The 27,763-nt window shown below is 40.4% G+C and overlaps 1 protein-coding gene across 5 annotated transcripts in view; it reads right to left on the bottom strand.

The window, feature by feature from the left end:
• CDH8 (cadherin 8) overlaps positions 1-27,763 on the bottom strand; it is a 231,140-nt gene that overhangs the window by 80,054 nt on the left and 123,323 nt on the right. For all 5 annotated transcript variants that reach the window (XM_028739646.2, XM_077931723.1, XM_077931724.1 and 2 more), the window contains one exon: positions 13,380-13,547. In XM_028739646.2, the coding sequence (XP_028595479.2) occupies positions 13,380-13,547 (168 nt within the window). The remainder of the gene's footprint in view (positions 1-13,379; positions 13,548-27,763) is intronic.

Below are 27,763 nucleotides of genomic sequence, written 5' to 3'. Positions count from 1 at the left end.
GGACAATAGGTGGCCAAGCCTTAGAGTCTTCTTCAGTGACAAGGGAGGGTAGATAAAGGTGTGATATGTCAGTCTCTGTGCTTTGTAGACAATATGATGCCTCTGGATTGGCCAGGTCTGGTAGAAGCAGGTCTTCTGTCTTTGCCTGATTGGAAAAGCAGAGCTTCTTATGGCCCTAGAGTCGGGCTCTGGAGCTTCCTCCCAATGCTAATAGCTGTTTCTGAGAAGGGTTTTTAATCAGGTCCACAGCAGTGCAGGAACCAATTAAGTTCTCCCTCCCTCCCTGCAGTGATCCTATAATTAGAAAATCTGACATACCTAACTCTATTTGCATTTTTAAACACCTGCACCCTACACGTTAATTGCATTTAACTTCATATATTCTTAAAAGAGGGGAAGTTATATATTGAAAAGCAAAAAATGACAAACTGAACACTTCACCCCTTTTTACCCAACCCTAAAACACAGTTCATATCTAAATAATTAGTTTGTATACACCCTGAAGTGGAGAAATTCCAAAAGTTTCTGATATCAATACAAAGGTAGATGGTAAAATAATAATAATATATTATGCCATTTATCCAGCACATGAACCAAGACTCTACTGGACACACTGCACCTGCCATTGAGTAATGTCACTTCATATATACTTTGGCCCTAATAAAGTGTTCTTCAAGCTTGGGTCCATACATTTGGAATGCACATCATCCAGCCCAATGGTCAAGGATGATGGGAGATGTAGTCCTGTCACATCTGAAGATCCAAGGTTGAAGAGCAGTGCCCTAAAAGGTATTGTAATAAAAGATCACTAAGTGCATACAACAAATTCAATAATCAACAGAATAACTAAAGTGGCTAGCAAACAGAGGTCAGCAGAGAAACTATGTATAGCTGAATAATAATAAGAAGAATATGGTCTTTAGAGCAGGTATTGGGGAACCTTTGGCCCTCCAGATGTTACTGAACTACAACTGTCATAAGCCGCAGCAAGCATGGTCAATAGCCCAGGATTATGGGAGTTGTAGTTTAGCAATATCTGGAGGGCCAAAGATATCCCACACCTGTTTTACACTTTGGAACTCCCTCCCGTGACATATCAGATGGGCACCATCTTTTCTGTACATTCTGCACCTTCTGCAGACACCTATTTTTCAACAAACCTTTTAGATTGCTATTTTAAGTTTAGTCTGTAGCTATACTGGATTTGAAATTGTTTTTATATGTGAAATTGCTTTAAAGATGTATATAAATTGTTTGTGTGTGTGTCCAATTGCGTGAGTGTAACACTCTGAGAGGTTTCCTAAGATATGAATCTTACATGAAATATGATAAATAAATAAACAGTACAATTTTATAATTAGAATCTGATTGTGGTCTTTCAGAATACATATTCTCTGATCAAAATGTTTCCTTAATTATGCTTAACTTCTAGTTAGCTGGTTGTTATATGGGTGCTTTTACACTTTTGGTTCATAATAATAGAATTATATGTTTTTCGTTTTTGTTTCAAAAACTCAGTAATATAAAAAGTAAGGAGATGCTAAAATCTTGGGGAAAATTCCATGAGGGGAATTTCAGAAGCATCCTTTAATAGAGCTTTCATAAAGCTTGCAAAAATGTCTTGGGGTTGTTTTTGCACATTCCTAATTCAAATCCTAGGAAGTCACCCTTAACTGGCTTAAATTGGGTTCCAACAGAGTATTTTACATTACATCTCAGATTTCTCATTACTTAGGGAAAGAATCAAATTGCTCATTCTAATGACATCTCTCTCTGACTTTTAGTAATGATCTGGAAGCCAGCAAAGCATGGCTAACCTCTGGCTCCTGAGCACATCTACAGACGGTCTAATTATGCATGCTTCTTGGTAATTCACTTGTTTCAGCCATGGCTAAGAGGTGAAATTATCAGTTTCAGGACTACTTATCACTGAAACCAATCAGACAAAATCCATGCATACCTGATGAGTCAGAGAGTCTTAAATAGGGGCAATGGGAGCTGTAGTCTTCATTTTTATTTTCATTTTACTCCTTCAGGGGCAGAATGTGTTGGTGTCATGTTATAGCGTAATTGTGGTAACTATTTGCATAGATTATGGTCAGCTATGAACCTGTGAATGATTACAAAGTTTGTGTGCTTAGAATGAATATTTTTTTTAGGAAAATGAGTTTAGCATGCGCAGCTTACAAATGTAAAAAAAAAAAGAGGGTCCATTATCCAGGAGCTGACAGTCTGCTTACTAATCAGTTATGCTCCATTCTAGCTATAGAAACTGCTCTGAGAAGGGAGATTTTCTGGAAGTGCTTTCTCCTTCTCCTTCTCTTCTTCTAATGGGTTAGAAGAAAGTTGGAGTAGCTGAGAGTGTTTCCATTTCTGAATGAGGAATGTAAGAAACAAGTGAGTGTGATCCATATCTAAAATGACAGAGGGAGAGAATTACATCCTAGAAGGAATAATGGACTCAGAAATCTGCAGGCAACAATCTTGTGCCCATTACTGAATCAGTGAGCACAACACTCAGAACTGGTTCATAATTTTCCCAGCCTTGCTTTAATTTTGGGAGATACATGGGAACCTTTCCTAAGGGAAGGGTCTTAGTTGCACAGTATCTGCTTTGCATGCAGTAGATTGCCAACATCTCCACGTAGGGCTGGGACTGTCCCCCATCTAAAATCCCAGAAAGCCACTGCAGGTGACACTTAGCAAGATGGATAGATGATCTTTCTCAATCCAAAACAGCTTCCATGTTCCTAACTGGAAAGCAAGACATCAAGGATCCAGCCATTTAGGATCATTTAAGTGTGCTGCTATGGGATTTAGTTAGAGGCCCCACTGATTAACATTTTATCTTGGAATTATAATTCACAACCTGCTGGTATCCCTATACATGCATACATGTGCATGTGCACACAAACATGGAAGAGATAATAATAATAATAATAATAATAATAATAATAATAATAATAATAATAATTTTTAAAAAACAAGTTTATTTGTATCCCGCCCTCCCCGACCGAAATCGGGCTCAGGGCTGCTAACATCAAATATATAACATTGGTATAAAATCAAACAATAATTAAATTACCTCCTAAAAACAAGTCAGGATCAAATAAAAATCTAATTAGATGGCTTTCTGCAGGATTAGGGTTGGGAACAGTAAATGCTCATCAGGCCCAACTGTTTACTCTGTTCTTATATGGGCTTGTGAGAATGCTGGGAGGCCTCTTTCATACTAGTTCTTATACAGAAAGAGAAGGGGAGTCAGGCTGAGCCCTGACCAAAGGCCTGGCGAAACAACTTCGTCTTGCAGGCCTTGCATAAAGATGTCAAATTCTGCAGGGCCCTGATCTCTTGTGGCAGAGCATTCCACCAGGCGAGGCAAGCCTAATCTCCCTGATGTTATTATTTGCAGGCCATAAGGTCCTCAGTGGGGCATACCAGGAGAGGCGGTCCTGTAGGTACGAGGGTCCTAGAGTTAGAGGGTTCTAACTCTCAGATAATATCCATGTGCTGTCTATGTATGTCAACAAACCTACCAGCCAAGACATTATATTTTGCGTAACTTAAGATGGTGGGCATTCAGTGTAGATGAGGGATGAGCTTGGCTCCCTCAAAAGCACCTAGGGACCTAGCAAGGAGGAAATTAGTAAGAAGTCAGTTCAGTAAGAGGTCTATCAAATCCCTTGGGTCCATTGGCCACTGCCCAACCTGACTGAACACTGACACTGGGCCTGAGTTCTTGGCTTGAAAAATAATTAAAATACATTTGAAATGCATGTTTTGAAAGAAAATGCATTTATAATACGCATTTCAATATACATCTCTATGTGGAATATTTAAACGAAAAATTCTAACACTTTACTGTGGAAACAGGATGGGTGAACTTTTGGGCTGGGGTTTGAAGAATGGCACAAACAAGAAACAGATTTACATACATCTGCTTCATGAATTTTTTTTTGATGAGCATATGCTCTTCTGTTTGAGTTGGAACAATTTTAATTGTTCTACTGTTTATAATTATAACTGTTCTAAATGTACACGATCAGGGCATGACACTTTCTGAAAAACTAGAAAGTAAAAAATCTTAATAAACTTTTATAGTGGCTTGCAGGCCAGCACACAAACCAAGACACTACTGGACAAAGTGTACCATCTGCATTCCATAATACAGTGTACCTTGGCTTACATATGCGTCAGGTTACATACGCTTCAGGTTACAGACTCCACTAACCCAGAGATAGTACCTCGGGTTAAGAACTTTGCTTCAGGATGAGAACAGAAATTGTGCTCCGGCAGCGCGGCGGCAGCAGGAGGCCCCATTAGCTAAAGTGGTGCTTCAGGTTAAGAACAGTTTCAGGTTAAGAACGGACCTATGGAATGAATTAAGTACTTAACCTGAGGTTCCACTGTATAGCTTTGTGTTAACATTATCCTTTGTATTGATATTAGTAACTTTCAGGTTCTCTTCACTTCAGTGCTTGTATAAACTTTATTGTTGTTGTTTACATCCTTTGAATTGGGGGAAAGAGGGGGAATGTTCAGTTTGTATTTCCCCCCCAATATATTTTAATAACAATAATTTTAAATGCATCCTTTGTTTCTATAAGTGAATTTTATATTGTTCTAAGCTGCCCTGGGACCTTTATAGTGAAGGGTGAATAAGATATAATAAATAAATAAATATGTGTTGGGAAGCAAAGAGAAAACAACTAGATGCAACTTTTCATACTGTCAGAAAAGGTCAAAGCAAGCCTGACACACTCCTTTTTTGTAAATCTCCTTGAAGGTAATTTGCCCTTTGGGATAACTCAAAAAAATTACACCCTGCAAGGCCATTTGGAGCCTTAAAATACAATTGATTTCTTCATAGTTCTCCCTCCCTCTACTTTGTACTCTGTGGCCATTATGCCTTTTCTTTGGTGCTTACTGCAGAAAACTAACATATTATGGACCACAAAACAGAACATCAGTTTACTCTGTAATTTATTCTTTGTTATGCATTTTTAAGGATGAAGCATAAATAAATATGGCACTAATTGACAAACCCTGAAATCATTTATAAGAAAGTGTGTGAGCAATTGAATGATGTAGTAACAATTCATACAAGAATCCACATGTAACACAGAGGTCTTAAATTGTTTAAGTGGGCATTTTCTTAATGCAATCAAAAGAGGCATTGTAAATCACATGCATGTAACCCATTGTTTTGAAAAAGGAAAAGATTTAGATCAAGGAATTTAATGACAAAGGTCAGTCACATTTTAAGTAAATGACAACCTAAGAAGACCCTATTACCTGCAAACAAAGTTCTTGTCTAGTCCAGCATTCTGTCCTCACAATGGCCCCAGACTGGCAGTTACAGTCCAAAACATCTGGAGGGCACCAAGTTGGTGAAGGCTGATCCAAGGCATCCATCAGGTGTGTGCCTGTGGCAGATCAACACCTGGTTTATTTTGGGCCAGGGATTTGGCACCCATAAACCTCCCGGGGTGACCTTTCTCCCTCATCCTTTCTGTTTTTGACTTGTGCTTTAAAAGCGTGGACATCAGCATCTATTGTAAATTTGGAACTAACTTTGAGACCTTTCTCTGAACTACTTCCTCCTCTGCTAAACATCACTGCAGCAGTGTCTAAGGAAGGGTAGGAGGTGTGTTGGCAAACCACTCTCTGAAGCACCTCCTACCCATTTTGGAAAGGGAGCTAGCATTTGGGTAAGCTGTAAGTAGAGGAGCGGAGTGAACTGTGAGGAGAGAGGTGGAGCATTTTGTGAGGGTATGGGGTTGGGTGAGGTGTAAAGAGATGGGGCTGGCCACATTGGCAGGAAGTGGGTAGCAAAGGGCTGGGCAGTGGTGAGTAGGAAGGGTTGGAAAGCAAGAAAGGACAGCAGATCCTAGTATTTTTATTTTGCCCTCAGTAAGTTTCAAATCATCACAGAAGCAACACTGAAGGCTACCTGCTCCATAGTTTAGGCCTTATTGGTTAGCGCAAGGCTGGCAAAACTTTTTCACCACAAGGGCCACATTCCCTTATGAACAGCTTTCCAAAGGCTGTGTGCCATTGGTGGGTGGGGCCAAGGGCAGCAGAGGGTGGAGCAATGAATGTAATTTTTACATTTTATAAAGTAGGCTCGTTAGTACAAGCATTTGCTTGTCTCTTTCTCTCCTTCATCCTGCAGTCAAGAGAAATTATCAGAGCTTAGAATTATAGAACTGTATAGTAGGAAGGGACCACAATGATCATCTAGTCCATCCCCTGCAATGCAGGAATCTTTTGTCCAATGTGGGGCTCAAATCCATGACCGTGAGATTAAGAGTCTCATGCTCTATCAGCTGAACTCTACCAACTGTGCTATCCACTGACATATTCTAGCCAGGCAAAAACACTCATTTACCCCTGAGTTAGCCTGAGGTCATAATCATGACAATGTGTGAATGATTCCTCTCTCTCTTTAATCTTCTGAAAACAGCAGGTAGGTGATGGTGGGAATTTGGATCAGGAATATGGCAAGTGAGTGAGGGGTTAACCATTTTGGCAATAACAATTAACAACACCCTAACCCAACCCTTTTGGGGCTGATATATATATATATCCATACAATTAACATATAGGGAAACAGTACAGTGGAAAGTGGTAACTACTCCATTATATGCCTCACAGTCTCAATCTGAACTGTTTCACACTGTGGCAATTTGTAAAATTTTAACAAGACTGGAGATAAATTCAGAAATCTGGCATTGCTTCTTGTTTGCTATTGAGCTTGTCTAGAGTTTGCAAAGGACCCTGTCCAGGGTCCTGATGCTTGTCTATCGTAAGTTTCATTGCATTTCTAAGACTGCAGGTGCTCTGTAGGTGTCCTTCCTTCACGGGGCATTGAATCCTTTGCACTCTTAGTCATGAAAAGGAGACTTGTAAGGAAGTCAGGTCTATTGAATGCAGTGTGTTTTACTTCTAGGGTAAACATTTAAGAATCAGCTGTAAGTGCACAAATGCAAGATCAGTTAATGAAGGTGTGTTATGGCTTGGATTTTGATTATTTTTGCAATGTTTGCAAATGGGGTGGTTAAATCAAGGCAAAAGGGTGCCTTATTTCACAGTGAATGCTTATGAGAAAGGGTGGGTGGGTGTGCGCACGCCTGCGCGTGTGTCCCAATCCAGATCAGTGACTGGGAGTACATAAGCAGCGAATGTAGTTATTCCAATTGACTTAACACAAGGCTGAGATATTGTCTGTGAGGCATAAGCTTATTTTAATATACTTGAGCTTTACACAGCAGTCAGCTGTTCTTGTGAACAAAATCTTATCTGTAAAGTGTTGGGATTTTTTTTAAAAAAAATCAAAAATATGTCTCATGTGGGACTCCTTAAATTATTTCTAAGGAAACCCTGTAGTTATGAAAGTTCATTGTTCTTAGTTCCAAGGCTCTGGGGGGTCATATTAGTTCACAATCCAGCCATAAATGCATGCTTCTATTCTGCCTGGAACCAATAAACATACATAACATACTATCTTGGTTCATTATAATTTATTGTGAATGTGTCATGTTCTACATCTTATGAATTTTGATAACCTTCCATACCAGTTAGATTCCACCACGGTTGTTAAAAATAATAATCTTCTTTTTCTTTCCCAAGCAAATGTTCTTAGCGATGTTGCCCTTATAGCAGGTATCAACAATGGAGGGATTGCACAGAGTTGCTGATACAGTTAATCTGTCCTGCTAGTCAGAACTTCTAAGATCAGTCACATGATAAATCCAGACTATCAACATTATCCAGTTCCAATATTTGGCAAGGGCCTGTAACCTTTTGGAGCTTGGCAGCACTTTTGAGTATCTATGAAATTTTTCATCCACAAAACACAGATTTCCTAGAAAAACTCAGCCCCCTCCCTACAAAAACAGACAAAAATCTTCTCATGCACACCACAAACAAAATGACAGACAAAAAAGCAGGTTAACAACACCCCACAAAAGAGACAGCTCCAGAGCAAACAACTAATCCATAGCTTACTGGTTCATGTTTTTTGTTCAAATCAGAAGATCAGGGGGCTTTGGTGGCCAGTAACAAATAATTAGAGAGGTGAGAGTAGGAGACTTTGCTTGTCCTTCACACACACCCCAACCAAGAGCAGGAATATTCCCCATCACCCCTCCTGGAATTAAAGCTCTTTGCAGAGCATCACATTAGCCACACAGTGAAGGATTGCTCCCTCCTCTCAATTGCTGTTGTGCAGAGACAACAAGGGGAAGAAGGTATCAGGCAGGAAGGAGGCTGTCAGTTAGGCAGAAAGTTGGGCATACCTTTTTCTGAAAGATGCAGCCAGCAATCACAGGTATGTTTCAGCTCCTTAATTGGGTTTTCCCATTTTGCCTGCCTCTCTTTCCTGCCTGATGCCCCACCCCCTGGGCAATCCAATCCAGCCTGTAGTGATCTGTACCTGTCTGAACATGACTTCTCCAATCCCCAAGTCTCTCCAAATAAGAATAGTTCAGCTCAGGCCTCAGCCAAATCCAGTGCACAGCCCTAATGAGAACATTAAAAAGCAAAAACACAACTGGCTGCAACAGGCTATCCTTTTCCTTATTTAGTTGTACCTTCAAGATGCTATTGTTATTGGGCATTGTGCTCCACCAGAATTGTTCTCCACTTAAAACCAGTTCAATGTCTACTTTGTCACAGCTTATTCCTTATGGTTCTTCCTTACACCGTGGATCAAGTATGAACTTATTTCAGAGAATTCAGCAAAACTGACATTAGTGTAACTATCTGTGATGAAATTATAAAAGCTTGAGTAACTGACAACAGTGGACCTCCAGTTACATATTTAGAACTACTCTATGCCACACATCTTCTAAGAAATGTCTCTCCACATTATGGTGATTTACATCACCCAAGTACTCTCTTCTATGGATTTTTGCATCATTAAGGAACATGTCACCTTCTATTGGATTCTGCTATCGCACAGAGCACATGCAACACAATCAGATGCAGAAACACAACTCTTTCATTTCATCACATAATATAATGAGTAGGAGGATGGCTTCAAATACATAGTAAGTGTGAAATCTGTCCCGATGCATATTTCGACTGTTTTATCCATTGGCATTGTGTGACATCCACAAAAGCTGTTTTTGTTCTTGCAGTGCAGATCTGACTCTACTTTGCATTGTAAGTGGTTATGATTCACGGTCCTGTAAGTGATTATGATTTGCAAGTGGCTTAACTGGGTTTCAGTCTGCTCTTTCTCTTTATATTGACTTGATTATAATAATGTTTTTTTTAAAAAAAAAAATCCCAAAGATGACGATCTATTTCTTGGGGCAGTAATGAAATGGATGCTTGTTACTATACTGAACTTCAGTTCATATACGGCTGAATTCTGAATGATGGGTGAGTCAAATGGCCACAGCACTAAGATTTCCCATGGACATCTGGTTGGCCACTATGAAGACAGGATTTGGGACTATATGGGCCTTTGACCTTATCCAACATGGTTCTTCCTACATTCTTACCAAGTGGCATTATAACCCCACAGGGAGAATGAGGGCTCCATTCCCATGGCTAACTCAGCATAATGAGTTTTCTTCTTCCTGCACTTTCTAGTGGCTGCAAAGAGATAATTGTAAACATGACCAGAAGCTACAGAAAATACAGGTTATGATTTGAAATGGCCATTTTGTGCCTCCTGGGCATTTTAATTTATGGGTGTTTCTAGAATCCTTCTTATCCTAAGTTTCCCCCTGTGTTTCATATTGTCTGGTCTTGCTTCTGAGATGGGACAGGAGCATAAGGAATGTTCCACTATTCATTTTGGATTGCAAACACAATGCTGTGCATTTTTTAGAAATTTCAGATCCTTCAGTTCACTCATGGGGACCCTCTTCCTACACTTGTGCTAAAAAACAATCTGGATTTGATGGTACACATGACTATATCAAGTGCTTGACTAATACATATGTGAACTCACATGCATTGACGCAGCTGCTTGCTGCTACCAGCAAGTAAGCTGGAGGAGGCTAGGTAAAGTAGGAGAGGTCCCATCAAAGGATCTAACCCAGAACATGCCTTGAATACAACAGCAGTTGTTGGGTGTTTTGCCTTTTCATCCATGGCTGACTCAGTTCCCTCAGCCACTGTTACAAGGCAGGTCTAGCCCATTCTTTCTCCTCATTGTTCCAGGGCTTTTGTTTCAATGGCAATCCAGAGTGAGTGCAGGAAGCAATGTTGTGTTTTTTTACTCAGAATTGGCTTTGTGATTTAGATCAGACTTTGTCTGCAGGATAATAACTGAAGGCAAATCTGAATGAGAGCATTGTATCCTTGCCAGTACTATGATGCTAAACCATGCAAAGAAAGAAAACAATGGCACTGAGCAGAAGTGGGAGCACATTCACCATTGCTAGCAAGGCAAGGAACAGGCAGACTCAAAAGGAAGAAAAAAGTTATAGTGACCTTCCCCATACACACTAGGGCTGTGCACCCCTGCCAACTAAATGTTTAAAAAACAGTTAAGCATGCTGCAGAGAGGGGAAGGAGACACTGCATCCCCTCCACCCCACATGTTTAATCAGGGTTTTAGAAACCCAATTAAATCCACAATTGGAAGTGGGGTGACAGAAGGAGATGTGTGCCTCTTGCCCCCTTCTTGGCAGCACTGCAGCCCGCAGGATTGTATACACTCATCAGCTGGTAAGAGGAAGGTTCAATCTTGCCAGTTGCTTCTTTCCTACTGTGTGCACATGCTAGTGAAATGTATCCCAGCAGCCAGCAGGATTATACTTTGCACTTGCTAGTTGGTCAGAGGAGAGTGCAATCCTTTTGGAGTCTGCTTCCCCAGCTTGTTCCCTGTGGGAGGAACTAGAGAAGTAGGCCTCTGTAACCATCAGGATTGAACCCTCCACTGGGAACAAGGGCACATAGCCAAAGCATACTGTGGGTCTCTTTGAGGTCTCTCTTGCAACAGTCCTATATTGTTCTTTGCAGAGACTGCCACCTGCCTCTCCTTCTCCCTGCAGCCCACAACTCCAAATATTTAGAGTCCCATTTCACTCTGGGTGGGGCAATCTGACCCAGGGCAATTCAGGGCTGTCTTGACATGTTCCAGCAAAATTCTGGATTCACCCGAAATGACCCTATTCACTTCACAGTACATACATTTTTGAGCCAAAATCAGTTTTCTGTAGAAAATTCAGACTCAAAACACACCAATCTGTAGCTGTGGCAATATATAATCATGTGACATGATTAATTGGAAGGGGGAGGAGACTGTTGCCACCACTTGTGGGTTAATTGTGGGTCACAGAGTAGAAGAAAAGTGACAGAAAACAGAAAACCACATGCAGTAACTGTGAAATGAGAGGCAGGAATGACAGGCTAATTTTGTGTGAATAAGCCTAAGGCACTACTATTTTATTTCTTTTAAAAATGTTTTATTTTTAAATTGCCATTAACACATTTTCTAAACTAGGAGACCATCTAGATTTGCTACATCTTAATCTCCTATTTTGTTATTTTGTTTTTAAAGAAAGGCAGAAAGATAAGCTGGCATCTTAGATGGTTGCATTACAAAATTCTATTAGAATACACCTTTATCAAACAAAAATCAATCCTCATTATAATTCCCTCCCCACCACCACCACTTTGATGCAGACTACAAAGCACTGCAGAACAGCTCAGCATGATGCCAAATCATTTTAACCTAACCCAGCAAGACATACACTGGAACCATAGCAGTAAATATGGATTTTGAATTAAAGATCAACAATTAACTAGACCTAGACTTATTCACTTTTATTTCTCCCTCTCATCTCCAATTAGTCATTGCTTTATTTCTGTCATCAACTACATATGTCTTTTTTCTTCTTCTTTTACTGGTTGTGTAACTCAATGGCTGCTGAATAATCTGAAATGGCATTGAAAACAGTGGAAAGAACACTGCAGTGTGTATAAATATATGGGATGGAGTCATAAGAAAGCGAGTAAGGAAGAGCTATGGTGTTTCCCAAAATGTAGAATCACCATCGCATGTTTTCTATAGTGCTACATGCAGTATTTATTCCTAGGGTTCCTATAACACAAAGTTTTGCATATAATGGATTCTGGTTCAAGCCTCTATCTGCATAAATCATCTCTAACAATTACTGTGTAGACTTTGTGGCAATCTATTTTGTCTGTGTGTTTGTGTGTGGACCACTGGTTAGAGTCTGTGGCCCCCTCAGATGGTCTGAGACTACAACTTCCATCATCCCTCACCACTGGCTATGCTGGCTAGAGCTGATGGGAGCTGGAGTCCAAGAACACCTAGATTTGTTCTAGTAAGGCTTCATCCAAGTCTTCAGTCTGGCTTCATGGTCTATAGCAGACACCCACCGTAAGTCACTTCTGTTTCTCTCTCCTACACATGCTTCCAAAATAATGTGGACGTAGGGTGTGCAGACTTCAGATTATGCTTTTTTTACAAGAACTCCAAGGATTCACCCACCAAAGCCAGGTTCAAAATATACATTTAGACATACACTCAGAATTGAAGAATTCTAAGCTCAGGAATTTGCTATGCAGGCATAACTTGATGCAAACTGCTTCAGAAATAATGAGGAACATGGCAGCAGGTATAGAAAGGTGAGCAGTGAACAAATTCAATGGCAGCTGAGAGCATAGAAGCAGGTGTGGAGAAGAGGGGAGCAAATTATAGCGTCTGGGAAGAGGTTCTATAATATGACAATGAGAAGCTTAATATTTAGCTGGTACATGGCAGAAGGACAGTGGAAATAAGTCATGATATGAATGGCCTTTAGGCTACCAAGCTCCACAAGGTGGTCTGAAGACTAACCTCATAGGTTCCAGCCTCCTGGAGTATCTAGGAAGCACAGCTCCTGCCACATCCAATGAAAAGGAAGCCAGAAATCCCACTGGCAGGGATGGCATGGACTGTTCTCATTTTCCACCCTGGTCAGAACAGGATGTGGCCACATGCCGTAGGTGCCAGTCACTCACATGCCCATTCTTAAAGCCAGCCTGCAGACCACTTGTGTATTGTACATACTTAAACAAAAATACTAAACCCATGTGGAATTTTTACAGGAAATGTCTGCCTTGAAACAGGATAGCAGAGATGCATAGGTGAATGCATGTGAAAGGGACATGAACCAGATTGAAACTGATCCATCACTAGCCAATTCCACCCTGTGAGAAAACTAACTTAGCAACAGATATATTTAACAATCAAACAACCTTCATCTGGTTTCTATTTCCCATATACAACACTTTTATTGCAAACAAGCATTGTCTGTATTAGCATTCAAACAGGACAGTGTTTGAGAGGTACTCTAGGAAAGTCAATATAGTCAACAAGGTAAGCTAGCACCAGAAGCACCACTTACTCTGTGCAAATTTCGGAGGGTTGTCGTTGACATCGGTGAGTGTAATTGTCACAGTGGTGGTTCCAGACAATCCGCCCATGTGCCCACCCATATCTTTTGCTTGGATGACCACTGTGTATTCCTCTTTGGCTTCCCGGTCCATGTTTGAAAGAGCCGTTTTAATAATTGCTGAAAGGAAAGAAAGAGAAGACAAACAATAGAGAGGAAGTTTACAGGGCAACACACAATTGACCAAGAACAGGTTAAAGAGTAGTAGGGGTGCTTTTCCTGAAGCTGTATGTGTTTGGGTAAAATGCATTAAATACTATTATTCAATACCAGCCCTGATCCATCAGGGCTTATGTTCTCAGTATTAACAAAAGATCCCCTCTTGTGCATTCTCCATCCCTCCCTTCTGCATGTTTGGTGTTTGGGTAGTCAGCCTCCCCAGCTTCCCATTCTTCTGTGGCAGCTCAAGAAAAACATTGTGATATAACTCCTCTAATGGGGCCTTTTTAGAGCATGCAGTGCTGACAGCCAGGGAGGCTGCAATAAGTATTTAATGGAAAGAAAAAACACCCAGGCCATCCTCAGCGACCTCACAATGATAAGTTAATCTCATCCCCACACCAACTGAATCTCTAAATAAATTCTAAAGCAGCCTATAAATGATGGATTATTTTTTAAACAATACTTATTCCTGCAAAGAAAAACTTTTTAAAAAAATGGAGGACAGGTAGAAAACTGGCTGTTCCACAATCTCAGGTGGGTGCAATGCTCCAAAGCAGCAGATTTGCAGTAATCAAAGAGCATTTAGTGTGGGTGTGGAAGTGCATGTTTTGCTATTAATTTTATTAGTTGCTAGGTGATCAATCTATTAGCAGCCAAATTCATAACACTATAGAAGTTTTTCTTGAGGGGATGCCCCCTACTAATCCAGTTTTTGAATCATTTCTTAAATGAAATCATTTGTCTGTGAAAAGAGAGCAAGAAGTTCAAGTTATGGAATCATCTTAGTAATAAGTGAAGCGTTAAGAGTGTCAAGGGGAATTCAATCCACCAGTGCAGTGGGCTTTTAAAATCACTGTGCTCCAGGGGTTTCTTTCTCAGGCATGGGAAGAAGCAGAAGAAGGGGGTGGGGAAACCCCACTTCTATCCAGGAGCTTATCCTCTTGGAGCTCTCAGCTGGATGACTCTGTGTATGTGGAAACATTTACAATTATACACTATTCATGTCTTCTATTAACAATAGTATTATTTGAAAAGTGGCAATTCTGTAACACAGTGAGATCATGCAGCCCATTTCTTTGTATTGGGGCATAGCTGAGAGATATTTAGATTGACATTAGTGAGAAACATAAAAAGCCTTGAAATCCAGAAATCTGGAACTAACTCAATATAGGCTCTGGGAGTAATTATGTGAACATTTTTAAAAAAAAACAAACAAACAACAACCTAGTGAAAATTACGATCCTGTAGTGGTTGAGGAAGAAGAGGAAGAGGAAAAGGAGGGAAATAAGAGTATGCTGGATCAGACCAATGCCCCACCTAGCCCAGCATCCTGTTCTCACATTGACCAATCAGATGCCTGTGGGAAGCCCTCAAGGAGGATCTGAGCACAAGAGCTCTCTCTCCGCCGGTGGTCCCCAGCAACCAGTTGTGGAGGCAGAGCATAGTAGTCGGCTAGTAGCCATTGATAGCCTTATCCCAGGCTTCCTCGACCTCGGCCCTCCAGATATTTTGAGACTACAATTCCCATCATCCCTCACCACTGGTCCTGCTAGCTAGGGATCATGGGAGTTGTAGACCAAAAACATCTGGAGGGCCGAGGTTGAGGAAGCCTGCCTTATTCCATGGATTTTATTTAAATGGCTTCTTTTTTAAAGTCATCTAGGTTGGAAGCAATCACTGCCTGCTGTGTGAGTGATTTCCATAGGTTAACTATGCTCTGTGTGAAGGAAGAGGATGGCAAAATTAGGTAGGTTCAGATCCGGTAGCAGGTTTTAGCGGTTTGTCAATGCTTGGCTGAAAGGAGAACAGAGCATGTGAAGTTCTCAAATTCTTCTTCAGCTCAGCTTAAAATCCAAGCTGGGGAAGATATGATAGTTTATGCCCTCCTTTGAAAGGCTGCTCTTGGGAAAACTTGAAGGAGAGTCCACTCTTCTCAGAGGAACTTATTGCCACCCTCAATGGTACAATTTGGAGTCAGTTTTGCTCCCCCCCATCAGTTTCCAGGGGACATTCTTTCTAATCACTCCTCTAGGTAAAGCAGTTGACGATAGATAGATGATAGATAGACAGATGAAAGATAGATAGATGATAGATAGATGGATATATAGATAGATATAGATGGATGGATTTGCTCAGAATTAACTGAAATATTTTCTAACGTGTGGAGGTGGGGTGCAGAGATGCCCCCGCTAATTTTCAACACAATGGCATGTGAGCCACTGCAGTTCACCCATCTTCAGTGAGAGAGATATCAACATCTGGAAGTTTTCCTTGTATGGCTGTGTACTTCCATTGTTGTATGCAGAATGACAGAGAGCTTTGTGGAAGGACAGGTCTCTCCCCTCTTCCAACAAACTATTCAGGCTGCTGTGAGTGGCAAGAAACCAGGGATCACAACTAGGTGCCTTCAGAGACCTTCTCTGGTGTCCACAGGGTACCTTCTTCCCTCACTGAAATTAAGATCGAAAGAAGAATCCTTTTGTAGCTAGTAGAATAGTTCGCATTGTGCACTTGTTTGCAGGGTGTGTGTGTGTGTGTGTGGTGTCCACGGCAGTCTTTCCTGTTTGAAAATGTGCCCATTAGACCCCAGACATTTGGCAACCCCTGCAATAAACAACTTAAAACCTTATTTTTGCCTGCTTTTCCATTTCCATGTTTGCTTCCACTGTTGACTCTTCCCCTTTCCCCCATCTAATTCCCCCCTTTTTGAATCCAGTGTTTGCTTTTCAAAATACATCCTTTTAAAAAAACTCAGTCACATAGACCACAAGGGTATATTTTCTCCAATTCAGGTTCTGAGACAGATTGGGCAAATTGCTGAGTATGAATTTAAGAGCTCCTTGAAAAGTAAATCTCATTCTACCTCTGTTTTATTTGCTCTTGGGCAATATGACACCAATAGCCATTTTAGGAGAATAATGAGAATAATAAATAGCAACCTTTAAAACAAGACTCTAATGTTAGGGGACAATTTAAGGAGATGTTTAAGTATGGTTTATGGCCAAAATATTTGCTTGTCCATATATGCTTCTCTACCTTTAAACTGCAGGGCTTGGGGGAATATTGAGAAAGGAGTAAATGGCAGTGTCCCTTTCTCTCATCATTTTATTTCATTCTTCCTTTCTCAGACCTTGCTTGGCAACTTGGGCGAGTAGGCGGCTAGCATTCCTTCAATGGTCAGATTTGGTGCTGGATCTAATACTATAATAAAAGCCTAGGTTTGCATTCAAACCAGCACTAAGGAGATAGTACTATTGGGCTAGCAGAAATGTTTGTGCTGATGGAACAATCTACCATCTCTTCACCCTACATGGGAAGGCTATGGGGCACATGACGGGGAGGAATGGGGAAAAAATCTGTGAGCTTGCACAACTATTCAGTTGAATGCAGAGTTTGGCAATAATTATATTACTTACACCCATAAGATAAATATTGCCCAGTTTGTACTGTTTTTGGTAGGAAAGCTTGGATTCCTCCTCATGGTTTCCCAAATAGGTGACTGTTGCTGTCAAGTCTTGCAGCAACATCTGGTGGATTGCCTGATAGGCATGAAAATATTTCATTTAAATCTTTATATTTCTATGTTCCTAAATAGGTGTTAATTGCCTGCTGGCAAAATAAAAATAAATTAGCAAGCAATATACAACAGCAACAAAAACCCCATTAGACGATTGAGTGGCATATTAGCACAATAGCACAAATTAAGCCCTTTTATAACAGTGCAAGAAAATGAGAATTTCCCTCTTAACTGTGCTTCAACACTAACAATGCTAGAGCTTGGCAAGTGTATTATTAGTGATTAGTGATTATTTTATTTTTAAATTTTTATATTGCACTTTTCACCATCTAGGTCTCAAAGTGGCTTACACCGATAGAAAATATACAAAACTTAAAATACAAATTAAACCTCAAATATTTAAAATTTCAGAAATTTAAATGAAGATCAGCAGATTTTTTTAAAAAAATAAGAATAATTAGATGAGCATTCACAATGCAAATACCACCTGAAATAAAATTCTTTTTTAACCAGGCGACTGAAACTCATCAGTGACAGGGCCTATCTGAGTTCTACTGGGAGAGAGCTTCACAGAGTTGGGCCCTCAACAATGAAGGCACAATTTCCTCTACTCCATGGGGGACCAAAATGATTTCAGTGAACAACTTAAGATGTACAGGCTAAGGTAGTTCTTAAGGTATCCTGAGTCTAAGTTATTCACACTAGTACACACACTTGCACACTAGTACAAGAACTTCGTTTTGTTCCCTACTATGGTCACTGCTGGAGGGTTGCATGTTCTGCATCCCTATTCTAGAGCATCTGATGAAGTCCAGGAAGCTACAATCACATAGCTCTTAAAAAACACACACTCGGAAATGTGGAAACTTTGTTCTGATTTAGCTCCTTTTATTTAAAGAGTAATTTTCAGTGTCACCTGTCTGATATAATCAGAGACAAATAGAATTATGTGTATATTCCCATATAACTTTGCACATCATTTACTGCCAACTGAATAAGAGGGTAGATGGAGCAGAGAAAGGGAGATAGACTCTCCTGAAAATTGTATAATGCATCTAACTTTCTGAATATGTTTGATTCAAACTATACTCTATTCGAGAGAGAGAAATGGGCAGCACATAAATGTACCTGGACATCAATCCCTGTATGAGTCATGGAACAAGAGATTTGCATCAAGGCCACACATTCATTTTAAAAACAAATGATAAACAAAATGAGTGAGCTGCTTTTGATTTAATTAATAAAAAAATGAATGAGAATTCAAACAAATGAGTTCCAAATGATAATCCACTCATTTTTCATTCATTTCTCATCTGTTTCATTTGTTGTTGTTGTTGTTGTTTTAATTGGAACCTGGCTTTAATAGCATGTACAGGTCAGAGAATGGGATGGAGGGGGAGGGAGGATGAGAGAGCAGTTAGATTTGTCTATGAAATATTTTAAATTGCCTGCAAAAAGGAGACTTTTTGTCTTTCTATCTGAAAGGTCTGTCCGTCAGGATGGTAGCAGAATTTTTGAAAAATGCATCTCAGTATAACAGAAAAGACTAGCAAATTAGCTAGGGATGAGGGAGATATTTCACTCAGTTTCCACTTAAAGTTGAACCCACTTAATCCACATTTTCCTAGAGTATATGCAAACCAAAACACAGCCAGCCTGCACTTCTCTGAATTTTGTAATGGAATTCTTCAGCAAAGTAATATATACAAAAATGCATATACTAGAATAAAATGTGCATGTAAATGCATATATTAGTGAAAATAGCATACAAAAATGCATTATATTAGGCAAGATTGTATACAAAAATGCATATATTAGGATAGTTTCATACTAAAAGTTTTCATGAATTTTCAGTGCCAACTGATATGGAAATGTGTAGAACTGAATTTACGATTGGAAAAAATGAGAAACAAAGAGAAACCAAAGTTGGAAGATGCAACACAGGGATCAAAAATCACACAAATAAAAAGGTTGCCCCCCCCCCCATTTACCCTTCCACTCACAAGAAAATAGGAATGTCAGAAGAGCCTATTAGATCAGGCTGATGACCCATCTAGTCCAGCATTCTGTTCTCACAGTGGCTAACCAAATGCATCATGGGGAACCTGAAAGCTTGTGATTATCAGCAAGTGGCATTCAGAGGCATACCACCTCCAGCAGTCAAGATAGAACACAGTCATCATAGCTAGTAGCTGCCTATAGCCTTATGCTTCATGTCTAATCTTATTTTAAAGGCATCCAAGTTGGTGGCCATTGCTACATCTTCTGGGAGTGAATTCCAGGATTTAACTGTGCGCTGTGTGAAGAAGTACTTTCTCTCTCTCCCCCTCCCGTCTCTGAATCTTCCAGCATTCAGCATCATTGGATGCCCACAAGTTGTAGTGTTATGAGAGAAGGAGAATAACAGTTCTTGATCTGCTTTCTTCACGCCAGGCATAATTTTATACATCTGTAACAGGCCACCTCTTACTCACCTTTTCTTGAAACTGAAAAGCACCAACTGTTGTAACCTTTCACTATAGGGGAGCTGCTTCAACCCCTTGAACATTTTGCTTGCCATTTTCTGAACCTATTCCAGCTGTACAATATCCTTCTTTGAAGTGAGGCAACCACTTCTCTCCCCTTCTTCAATTGTTTCCCCTATGTTAAATTTTAGATTATAAGGTCTTTGATGCCGACACCTGTCCTTTTGTACTCTGTAAAGCATCATGGATCTCTGATGATGCTATATGAATCATAATAAATATTAAACAATAGCAGTGGTATACTGACAGTTATTAGAATGAAACTGAATTATGTTATGCGATAAAGCCTATTTGCAAGGTGGAGGATGAGAAGCAAGATACCAGCTAACTAAGAGGCTTAGTAGAGATTGCTGGCAAGTCCGAGTGGTACTGTTTCAGATTTCTAATTAGCCCTCTGCCTGAAACCAAATGCTCTAAAGCATGAGTAGCCAACATGGTACCCTTTATGATGCTGGACTGCAACCCCCATCAGCCTCAGTAAACATGGTCAAGGATGATCAGATGTGCAGTCCAGCAACATCTGGAGAATATGTTGACTACCATTGCTCTAAAATGAATCATATGGGGGAGAATACCATGGGAGGGAGCAAGTAAATTCAAGGTGTTTGACCCTGACCACCAACAGCTTCAGGAAGAAGCTATCAGAATGATCAGCAAGACCTTGGAATTTTAGCAACAGTACCCTTGTATACCCACGGCTATTTGTAATTGTCCCTGTAAGTGGTTCCTTAAAAAGGGGGTGGGGTAGAATTTGCAAACTACTTAGGATATGATTTTTATATTGTGTTATTCATGCCGGAGATGTTAAGCAAGTTGCTTAAGTTCTCTCTTTTGGACCAGAGAGAGAAAAGTGTATTGAACTGCAATAAGGTCTAAAGAGAAGGCTGGGCCACATTGCTAGCTTGTTTAAGAGCAATGTGTTATTTTGTATCCTATAATATTTAATTGTAACGATATTAAGACAGTTTTGCAGTACAGGTTTGAAACTCATTCTTGTGGCAGAGAAAATTATTTTCTACTCTATACAAAGTGCAACAACTCTAGCACACCTATGCTTAGAGGTTATTTGACAATCCTTTCATATCAGTAAATATTTCATCAATCGGGGCCGCAATGCATGTGCTCAAGTAAAACCCAGTTCATAATCAAGTTATATTGCAAGAGAACATTGATGAAACTGGTGCTTAATTGGAAGTAGCCTTTTTATATATAAGTTTCTCTCCCCCCCCCCCCCGGGAAAAGCCTTTAGGATCCAGATGATGATCCTCAGTAATTATGGAATCTGAAGTTAATTAGAGAAGCTAGTATTACTTTGGCAGTTTAAAAAGAAGAAAACCCTTATAGTCTCCAGCAAGCCTGAGCCTTACATTTTTAGGGCTTTATAGGTTAAGCCCAGTTCCGCATGAAAACTTTAGCTCCTGCAGATTGGATAGCCCCATTCTAATGTGCTCCATTTAATAAGCAGGCTTCCTCATTATACACTAGTTTCATGTTCAGATTAGTCTCATGGTATACAGTTTCAATTGCACACCTGTGCAACCACACAGCATTTAATGGATTTGCTCAGATGTAACTTAGGGCATTGCTAGAAGTTAATGAGTTTGCAAATATGACCTTGTAAACACCCCTGGGTTAATATAAATAAAGTGGAATCTAGGAGAAAAAAACAGGCCACTCCCTATAGGCAGTACTGGTGGTACAAAGCTGTTAATATGTTCAGAAAGAAAGTCATGTTTGCAAGAATATATTTATCTAGCAGCAAGTCCAACTAATATCCATAAACAATATTTCCAATTAAGGATCAGCTCCCATAATGTCCTTGGAGATGTGGGTTCATTTATGTGCAATGCACCCATCCACTCCTAATGAGCTGGGTTTTACCTGAGGACAGGTCTCTCAGTTACAAGTCTACTAAAAAGCACATTAATATCTGGACCACATGAATATTCAAGGCCAATTTGGATGCAGCTTACAGAAGACCAAATAACTCATGATTCTGTACTTCTTGGTACAATTTCAAAAAAGGGACTCACATCACATCTACAATTCTATGATCTCGTCACAGTAGAGCAAGCATCTACTGTGGACATAAGATCATGATCAGAATCTAACAAATAGGCTAATGTCTACCTACCTAGTTTTTTCTCTTGCAGTGGTTAATCACAGCAAACAAACTCTTATTTAACCTTTCTTTGTTGAGTAGCTATTTCTGGTATTTGATATTGTCAGGGGCTCAGGAGCAGAGACACAGGGGAGAGAGGGGATGGAGAGCGAAGGGGAAGAATCTGAGGGCAGCATAGGGGAGTATGAAAGCGGCCCGAGAGATTCCATGAGTCTCTCCAGCGAATCAGAAGATTCCCAGAGGGGGGCGCCGATGGCCAGGGCAAGGGGGGTCCCAGGGGGGACACACCAGAAGCAAGGGGCCAGCGGGGACTCCCAAAGCAGCAGCGGGAGAGCAGGACCAGCTCCTCCACCAAAGCGTAGTGAGGGGGAAGAGTCACATGTATCAGGGCCAGCTTCTCCTCCAGCAGGGAGAGAGGATGAGTCAGAGGTGGCCACGCCTCCATCGCAGAGTGAGGGAACGGAGGGAGAGTCAGGTGCAGCTAGCCTCCCCGAAGGGGGAAGCAGTGACAGGAGCAGTGTAACGGTCAGGAGGAAGGTGGCCGGCTGGGCGCGCGCGCCAAGTTCGAATGTACAGGCGCGCGGCACAGCAGGAAACCCGGATGGGGAACCAGGTCCTAAAGCCCGCCGGAGGGAGGGGGAGGACTCAGGAGACTCTGCGTCAGAAGAGTCTAGGAGAGGCGAGACCCCAGCGGACAGGCGGGCCCAGAGGAGAAGAGAGCAGAGGAAGAGGTGGAGCAAGGCTAGAGTCTTAAACTGGTGTCTGGGGGGAGGAGACTCAGATGGAGCTTCGGCGGTCTAGAGTTTGAGACGTAGAGCTGCGCGCCGCGGCTGTGAAAAGGAAACTGAGCTTCAATAAAATCTGTTTTATATAACAACGATCTGGCGTTGGTCCTTTGTGAGCTGGGACCTAGGGCAGCTCTGACAGATATGATCTCTTTCACCCCCAATAATTATTCATTCTCTCTCTCTCTCTTTCTTATCAGTACAATAGTTTTGAACACAATATGGTTGGCTAATGGTAGTCATTTCAACAGCATAGAGAGCAAAATCAGAATGAGCAAATGTTCTTAAGGTAGAAATCCATTTTTTAAGGGATTGTAAAATGACTGAGGAAGGGTGAAACTCATTCATACTATTCCTGTGGTTAATGGAGAATCATTCCCATCTTCTTTCATACTTAGTTACTAGTTGTATTTCTACCAAAATGAACAAAACTTGCAAGCCTACACATACTTACTAGGGAATAAGCCTTGTTAAAATTAGTAGGACTTACTGGTACTTGCAAGCAAATGGTCATGCTGCAAATTTGTCATTTTACTGTCTTGTGTATATTTCTCCCCCACCCCAAATTTCAATTTCCACTGGGACATTACTATTTCTAGCCCTGATCATTTGAACTGTCCTACTCTGCAGATTCTACAGTTCTATCATATTCTGTTCAAGATGCAGTTGTCAAAACTCCATAGAATTTTCTAAATAGAGGCACATGGGAGATGAACTGGAAGCATTACATTAGAAATATAGGAATTAAATATATGAATCAATCACCTTTCTCAATGCTCACATTTATTTTCATATTTTATTCTTAAAATACACATTTTAAACACATTTGATAATTTTTGAGCTAAGAATCGTGTAAAAAAATTGGAAATGTATGAAATTTGGAAAAAGTATGAAAAGTTTCTGCATTGGTTGGGCTAGATGACCCTTGAGGTACCTTCCAAATCTATAATTCTATAAAATCTGAAGGATAATTGCATCCTGATCCACACATTAATCTGGAATTAGTTCAGATCTGTTCCCTTTACTTAGAATGGCAGAACAGAACTCTTGCTTTCTTCTGTGTCTGATTTTGCATATTAGTCTCAGCTTACTACAATCCCAAAACTCAAAAGAAACGCAATAGCACAGGGGTTCAATTACTTCAGCAAACTCCTATGAAATGTAAATTAGTTAAATACAATTGGATGTTGTTGTTGTTGTTCCTGTTGCTGTTCTGCCATGCCTCTATTATAGAACAAGATGCCACTTTAGATTATGTGCCATTACAGTAATTGCAATTGTAATAATGACTGTTTTGATTTAGACCATCTCCACCTCACATTAGGTGAAAAATAAATATTCCCGCTGAACTTCTAGAAAACAACTATGGGTAGGGGACTACAGTGGGACTAGAAGTCAGTGAGTTATTAGAGAATAAACAAAACTTGCATGCTTTTATAAATAATATTAGAAAGACAACTTCTCAACAGAGGAAAAAAAATAAGTTAGAGCTTCATAAGAAACTGGCAGATGATGGTAGCGATTTATGGAGGTTGTAATGATGTGAGCCACTGTAAGATACATCACTAATTTGGTGTCATTGCAGAGTGTGTTTATCCTGCCTGAGAAGCTGTTAATCTTTTTTAAAGTATTGTTTGTTTTTGCCTTCTCATTAATGAAACAACGGCAGGGCTACAAACCTGTGGTTGTGTTTGCAACCACACAGAGTGGGGCGGAGGAGGATATTATTCTGTGGTGGTGAGATAATAATAATAATAATAATAATAATAATAATAATAATAATAATAATAATAATAATAGACCAGCAACATTACTTACAATCATAGATTTGTAGAGTTGGAAGGGACACTGAGGGTTATCTAGTCCAACCTCCTGCAATGCAGGAATCCAAAAGCAGCAATGACAGATCTGCTTAAAAACTTCCAAGGAAGGAGAGAACACCACTTCCCAAGGGAGTCTACTCCACTATCAAACAGCTCTCGCTGAATGACATACTCTTCACTGACAGAAATCAGTGTGCCGAATTGAGTTCATTTATTTTATTTTTATTTAACAAATTTATATACTGCTTGACTGTATATAAAGAGTTTCTAAGAGTTATCACATTCACTGTTTCTAAGAGTTACCACATGCACAGCACATAAATATACATATTGCACCCCTCAAGGGATTCTGAAGGTATCTAAGCCCACCACCTATCATAACAATGCTGAACAATTTTCTAAATTTGTACATTTGTATGTTGACAGTTACTTTCAACATTGTGCTCCATTGTTCCAACACTCTTTCACATTCTAGACCGATAAAAAAAGCAAGGTTGCTATGTTCCTATAGGCGCTCATTTGAAATTTTGTAAGACAAAGTAAATGGCCTGCAATCTGAGCCACAATTATGTGCAGGGGCACCATCTCCTAGGGGTCAGCCTCCCCCATCAGCAATTTCCAGTTATGTCAATCCTTGATAGTTGCTCTGGTCAGGATGATTGGTGGATAGATAGAAGTATAGGGACGGGCCATAGAGTAGCAGGACTGTGAGTTTGTAGGAAGGAATGGGATCTTATCTCTACCAATGCACATCACATGTGGCAAGTCTTCAGCTAGCGCTCTTTACTTATGATAGAGCTATCAATTAGGCTACATAAAAGGGTGCTTAATACAATCAGGGCCTGTGGAGATTCACAGAGATTTCTAAAGTTCAAGCAAGGTAAGGTCTGAAATAGAGAGAAACAGCGCACACACACACACATACATCCCCTCTGTGCTGCATATGATGTTCCCTTCATGGATGCATGAGGTAGACATATTCAAGATCCCATTGGGGTACTTGAGAAGTTGTGCAAAGCCAGGATGTGTGATGTGAAATCAATTATGTGCCAGAAGAGTTTTTTTCACGCATCCATTCCCCTGCTTCCCAGGGGACTAAAGACCAAATCAGCTGGAGCTAGATTGCTAAGGCGTTGTCTTCACACATGTGTTTACTTTGTTTCACTTTCCCTATTTCCATGAGCAGCAGGAAGTTCCAGACACAGCTTTCAATAAGGTCAGCTTCCTTCTGCAGGCACAGTCCATTTGGCCATTACCTGCAATGAAATGTTGCAGTGTAGAGTGCTCCTACTCATGATTCTGGCAGGCTAGACAGACAGCCATTCCCTTTTCAATGATACTTCATTCCATTCATCTTTTCTTTGCTGCCCCAACTCCCCCCCCCCATTCACTCCAATTATTATTCCATCTTTTGTGGGCATTAAGCTTGTTTAGTCCTCACTGGGCTATTTTTGGCCAGTCTAGTTTGCTTGAATTATTGAAGTATATTTTACTGCAAATTGCCAAAGGCCTTTTCATTCATGCTAAGAATCCCTATCTTCTATGAAAACAATAAGTCCATCTAGTTCAGTGTGGTCCATCTACTCTGATAGCTGCTCTCCAGGATTTAAGACAGGGAGTCTTTCTCAATCTGACCTGGAAATTCTAGGGATTAAACATGGTATCCTCTACACACAAATCAGATACTCCTTCGGTGAGCTATGGTTTGACCCTCAACCAGTACATGCCTCCCTCTTTTGCCTATTGTCACTTTATCCAGAATATTTGTGCTAGTATTCCTGTGCTTCAAAGATCCACAGCTCTAAAAAGCACACATCTAATTACATGCAAGAAGCAGTCTCAAACCCAGATATCTTAGGGAGCTGCATTATTCCACTTCAGACCATTGGCCCAACTAGCTCATCGTTGTACACAGTGAGTTACAGTAATATTACAGGACTTTAGGCAGTGAATTTTCCCCAGTCCTACTTGGACATGCCGACACCTGGGACCTCCAGCACACAAAGCATGTGCACTGAGCTATGGCTCCTGTTCAACGCCAGACATGTTTTGCACCTATTCCACCTGCTCTTGTAAACAACAATACTGTTTTAACTGCAAACTGCTAAACTCCAAGAGATGCACGTAGAATCCTACATCATTTACATGTTTTATGCATGCCAGCCCCGGGACGGTTTAATTTACAATGGCACAAACTGCTGGAAACTGTAGCTACATTTGATCTATTAGTCCTGGCTTTCCAACAACTGCACCATAAAACCCGTAAAAGTGTCCACGGTGCATACAAGATATTATCATATACACTTCTTGCAAATGTTCAGATTATCAAGAAATCTGGAGGCATATTTCTTTCATCAAGCTGGGGTTTTTTAAGTGCTTGTGCTCTAAAACAGGTGGCTCCTTGAGTAACGAATTGCACACTGCTTGAATCTAAGGGCTTTATATTCCTAGTTCGAAATAGCTCCAGGCAGATTGAATTCTACATCACAAAATTGTCTTCTGAAGATTTATTTACATCCTTTATGCTTTGGGCTTTCTAGATAGAGTTCCCGAGTAAACACAAATGTGATCCTGATTTGGAAATAGTTATATGCAACTTCACAGGTGCAAGAAAATAATTTTCTGACACATTCCCCCCCCCCCCCCGCTTTCCCACTCCCTCTGAACTCGTTGGAGAATTTTAGGGAAGTGGTATACCACTGTGGCAGCGCGCCTGCCTTGCATGCACAAAGTTTTTAAGGACTGATGTTTTAGTGTAATTTTAATCTCTGTTGGAAGCTGCCCAGAGTGGCTTGGGAAACCCAGCCAGATGGCCAAAGTACAAATAGTAGTAATAATGATGATGATGATGATGATGATGATGATGATAATTATTATTATTATTATTATTATTATTATTATTATTATTATTATTATTATTTAAAAAATACAGTTTCAATCTTCAAGAAGGACTGGGAGAGATTCCTGTCTGAAACCCCAGAGGGCCACAACTCTTAGGGAGATGGACCAGTGGTCTCATTATTCCTGTGTTCAGCTCTCATGGAAAATACAGTGGTTACAGATGCTTCAGGTTACAGATGCTTCAGGTTACAGACTCCGCTAACCCAGAAAGAGTACCTCGGGTTAAGAACTTTGCTTCATGATGAGAACAGAAATAGTGCTCCGGCAGCGTGGTGGCAGCTGGAGGCCCCATTAGCTAAAGTGGTACCTCAGGTTAAGAACAGTTTCAGGTTAAGAACGAATTAAGTTCTTAACCCGAGGTACCACTGTATTTGACAAAATGACCAACAGTGTCTCCGCTTCTGAATAAATTGTGTAAGCTATGGATCCAGATTAAATTGTTGCTTATAATTATTTTAATAGTGTTGAAGGAACCAATGGGCTTGGTCCCTTCTCCCTCCA

This window comes from Podarcis muralis, chromosome 7 (assembly GCF_964188315.1).
Source record: "Podarcis muralis chromosome 7, rPodMur119.hap1.1, whole genome shotgun sequence".
NCBI lineage: Eukaryota > Metazoa > Chordata > Lepidosauria > Squamata > Lacertidae > Podarcis > Podarcis muralis.
This window is presented reverse-complemented; position numbering and strand designations above follow the sequence as displayed.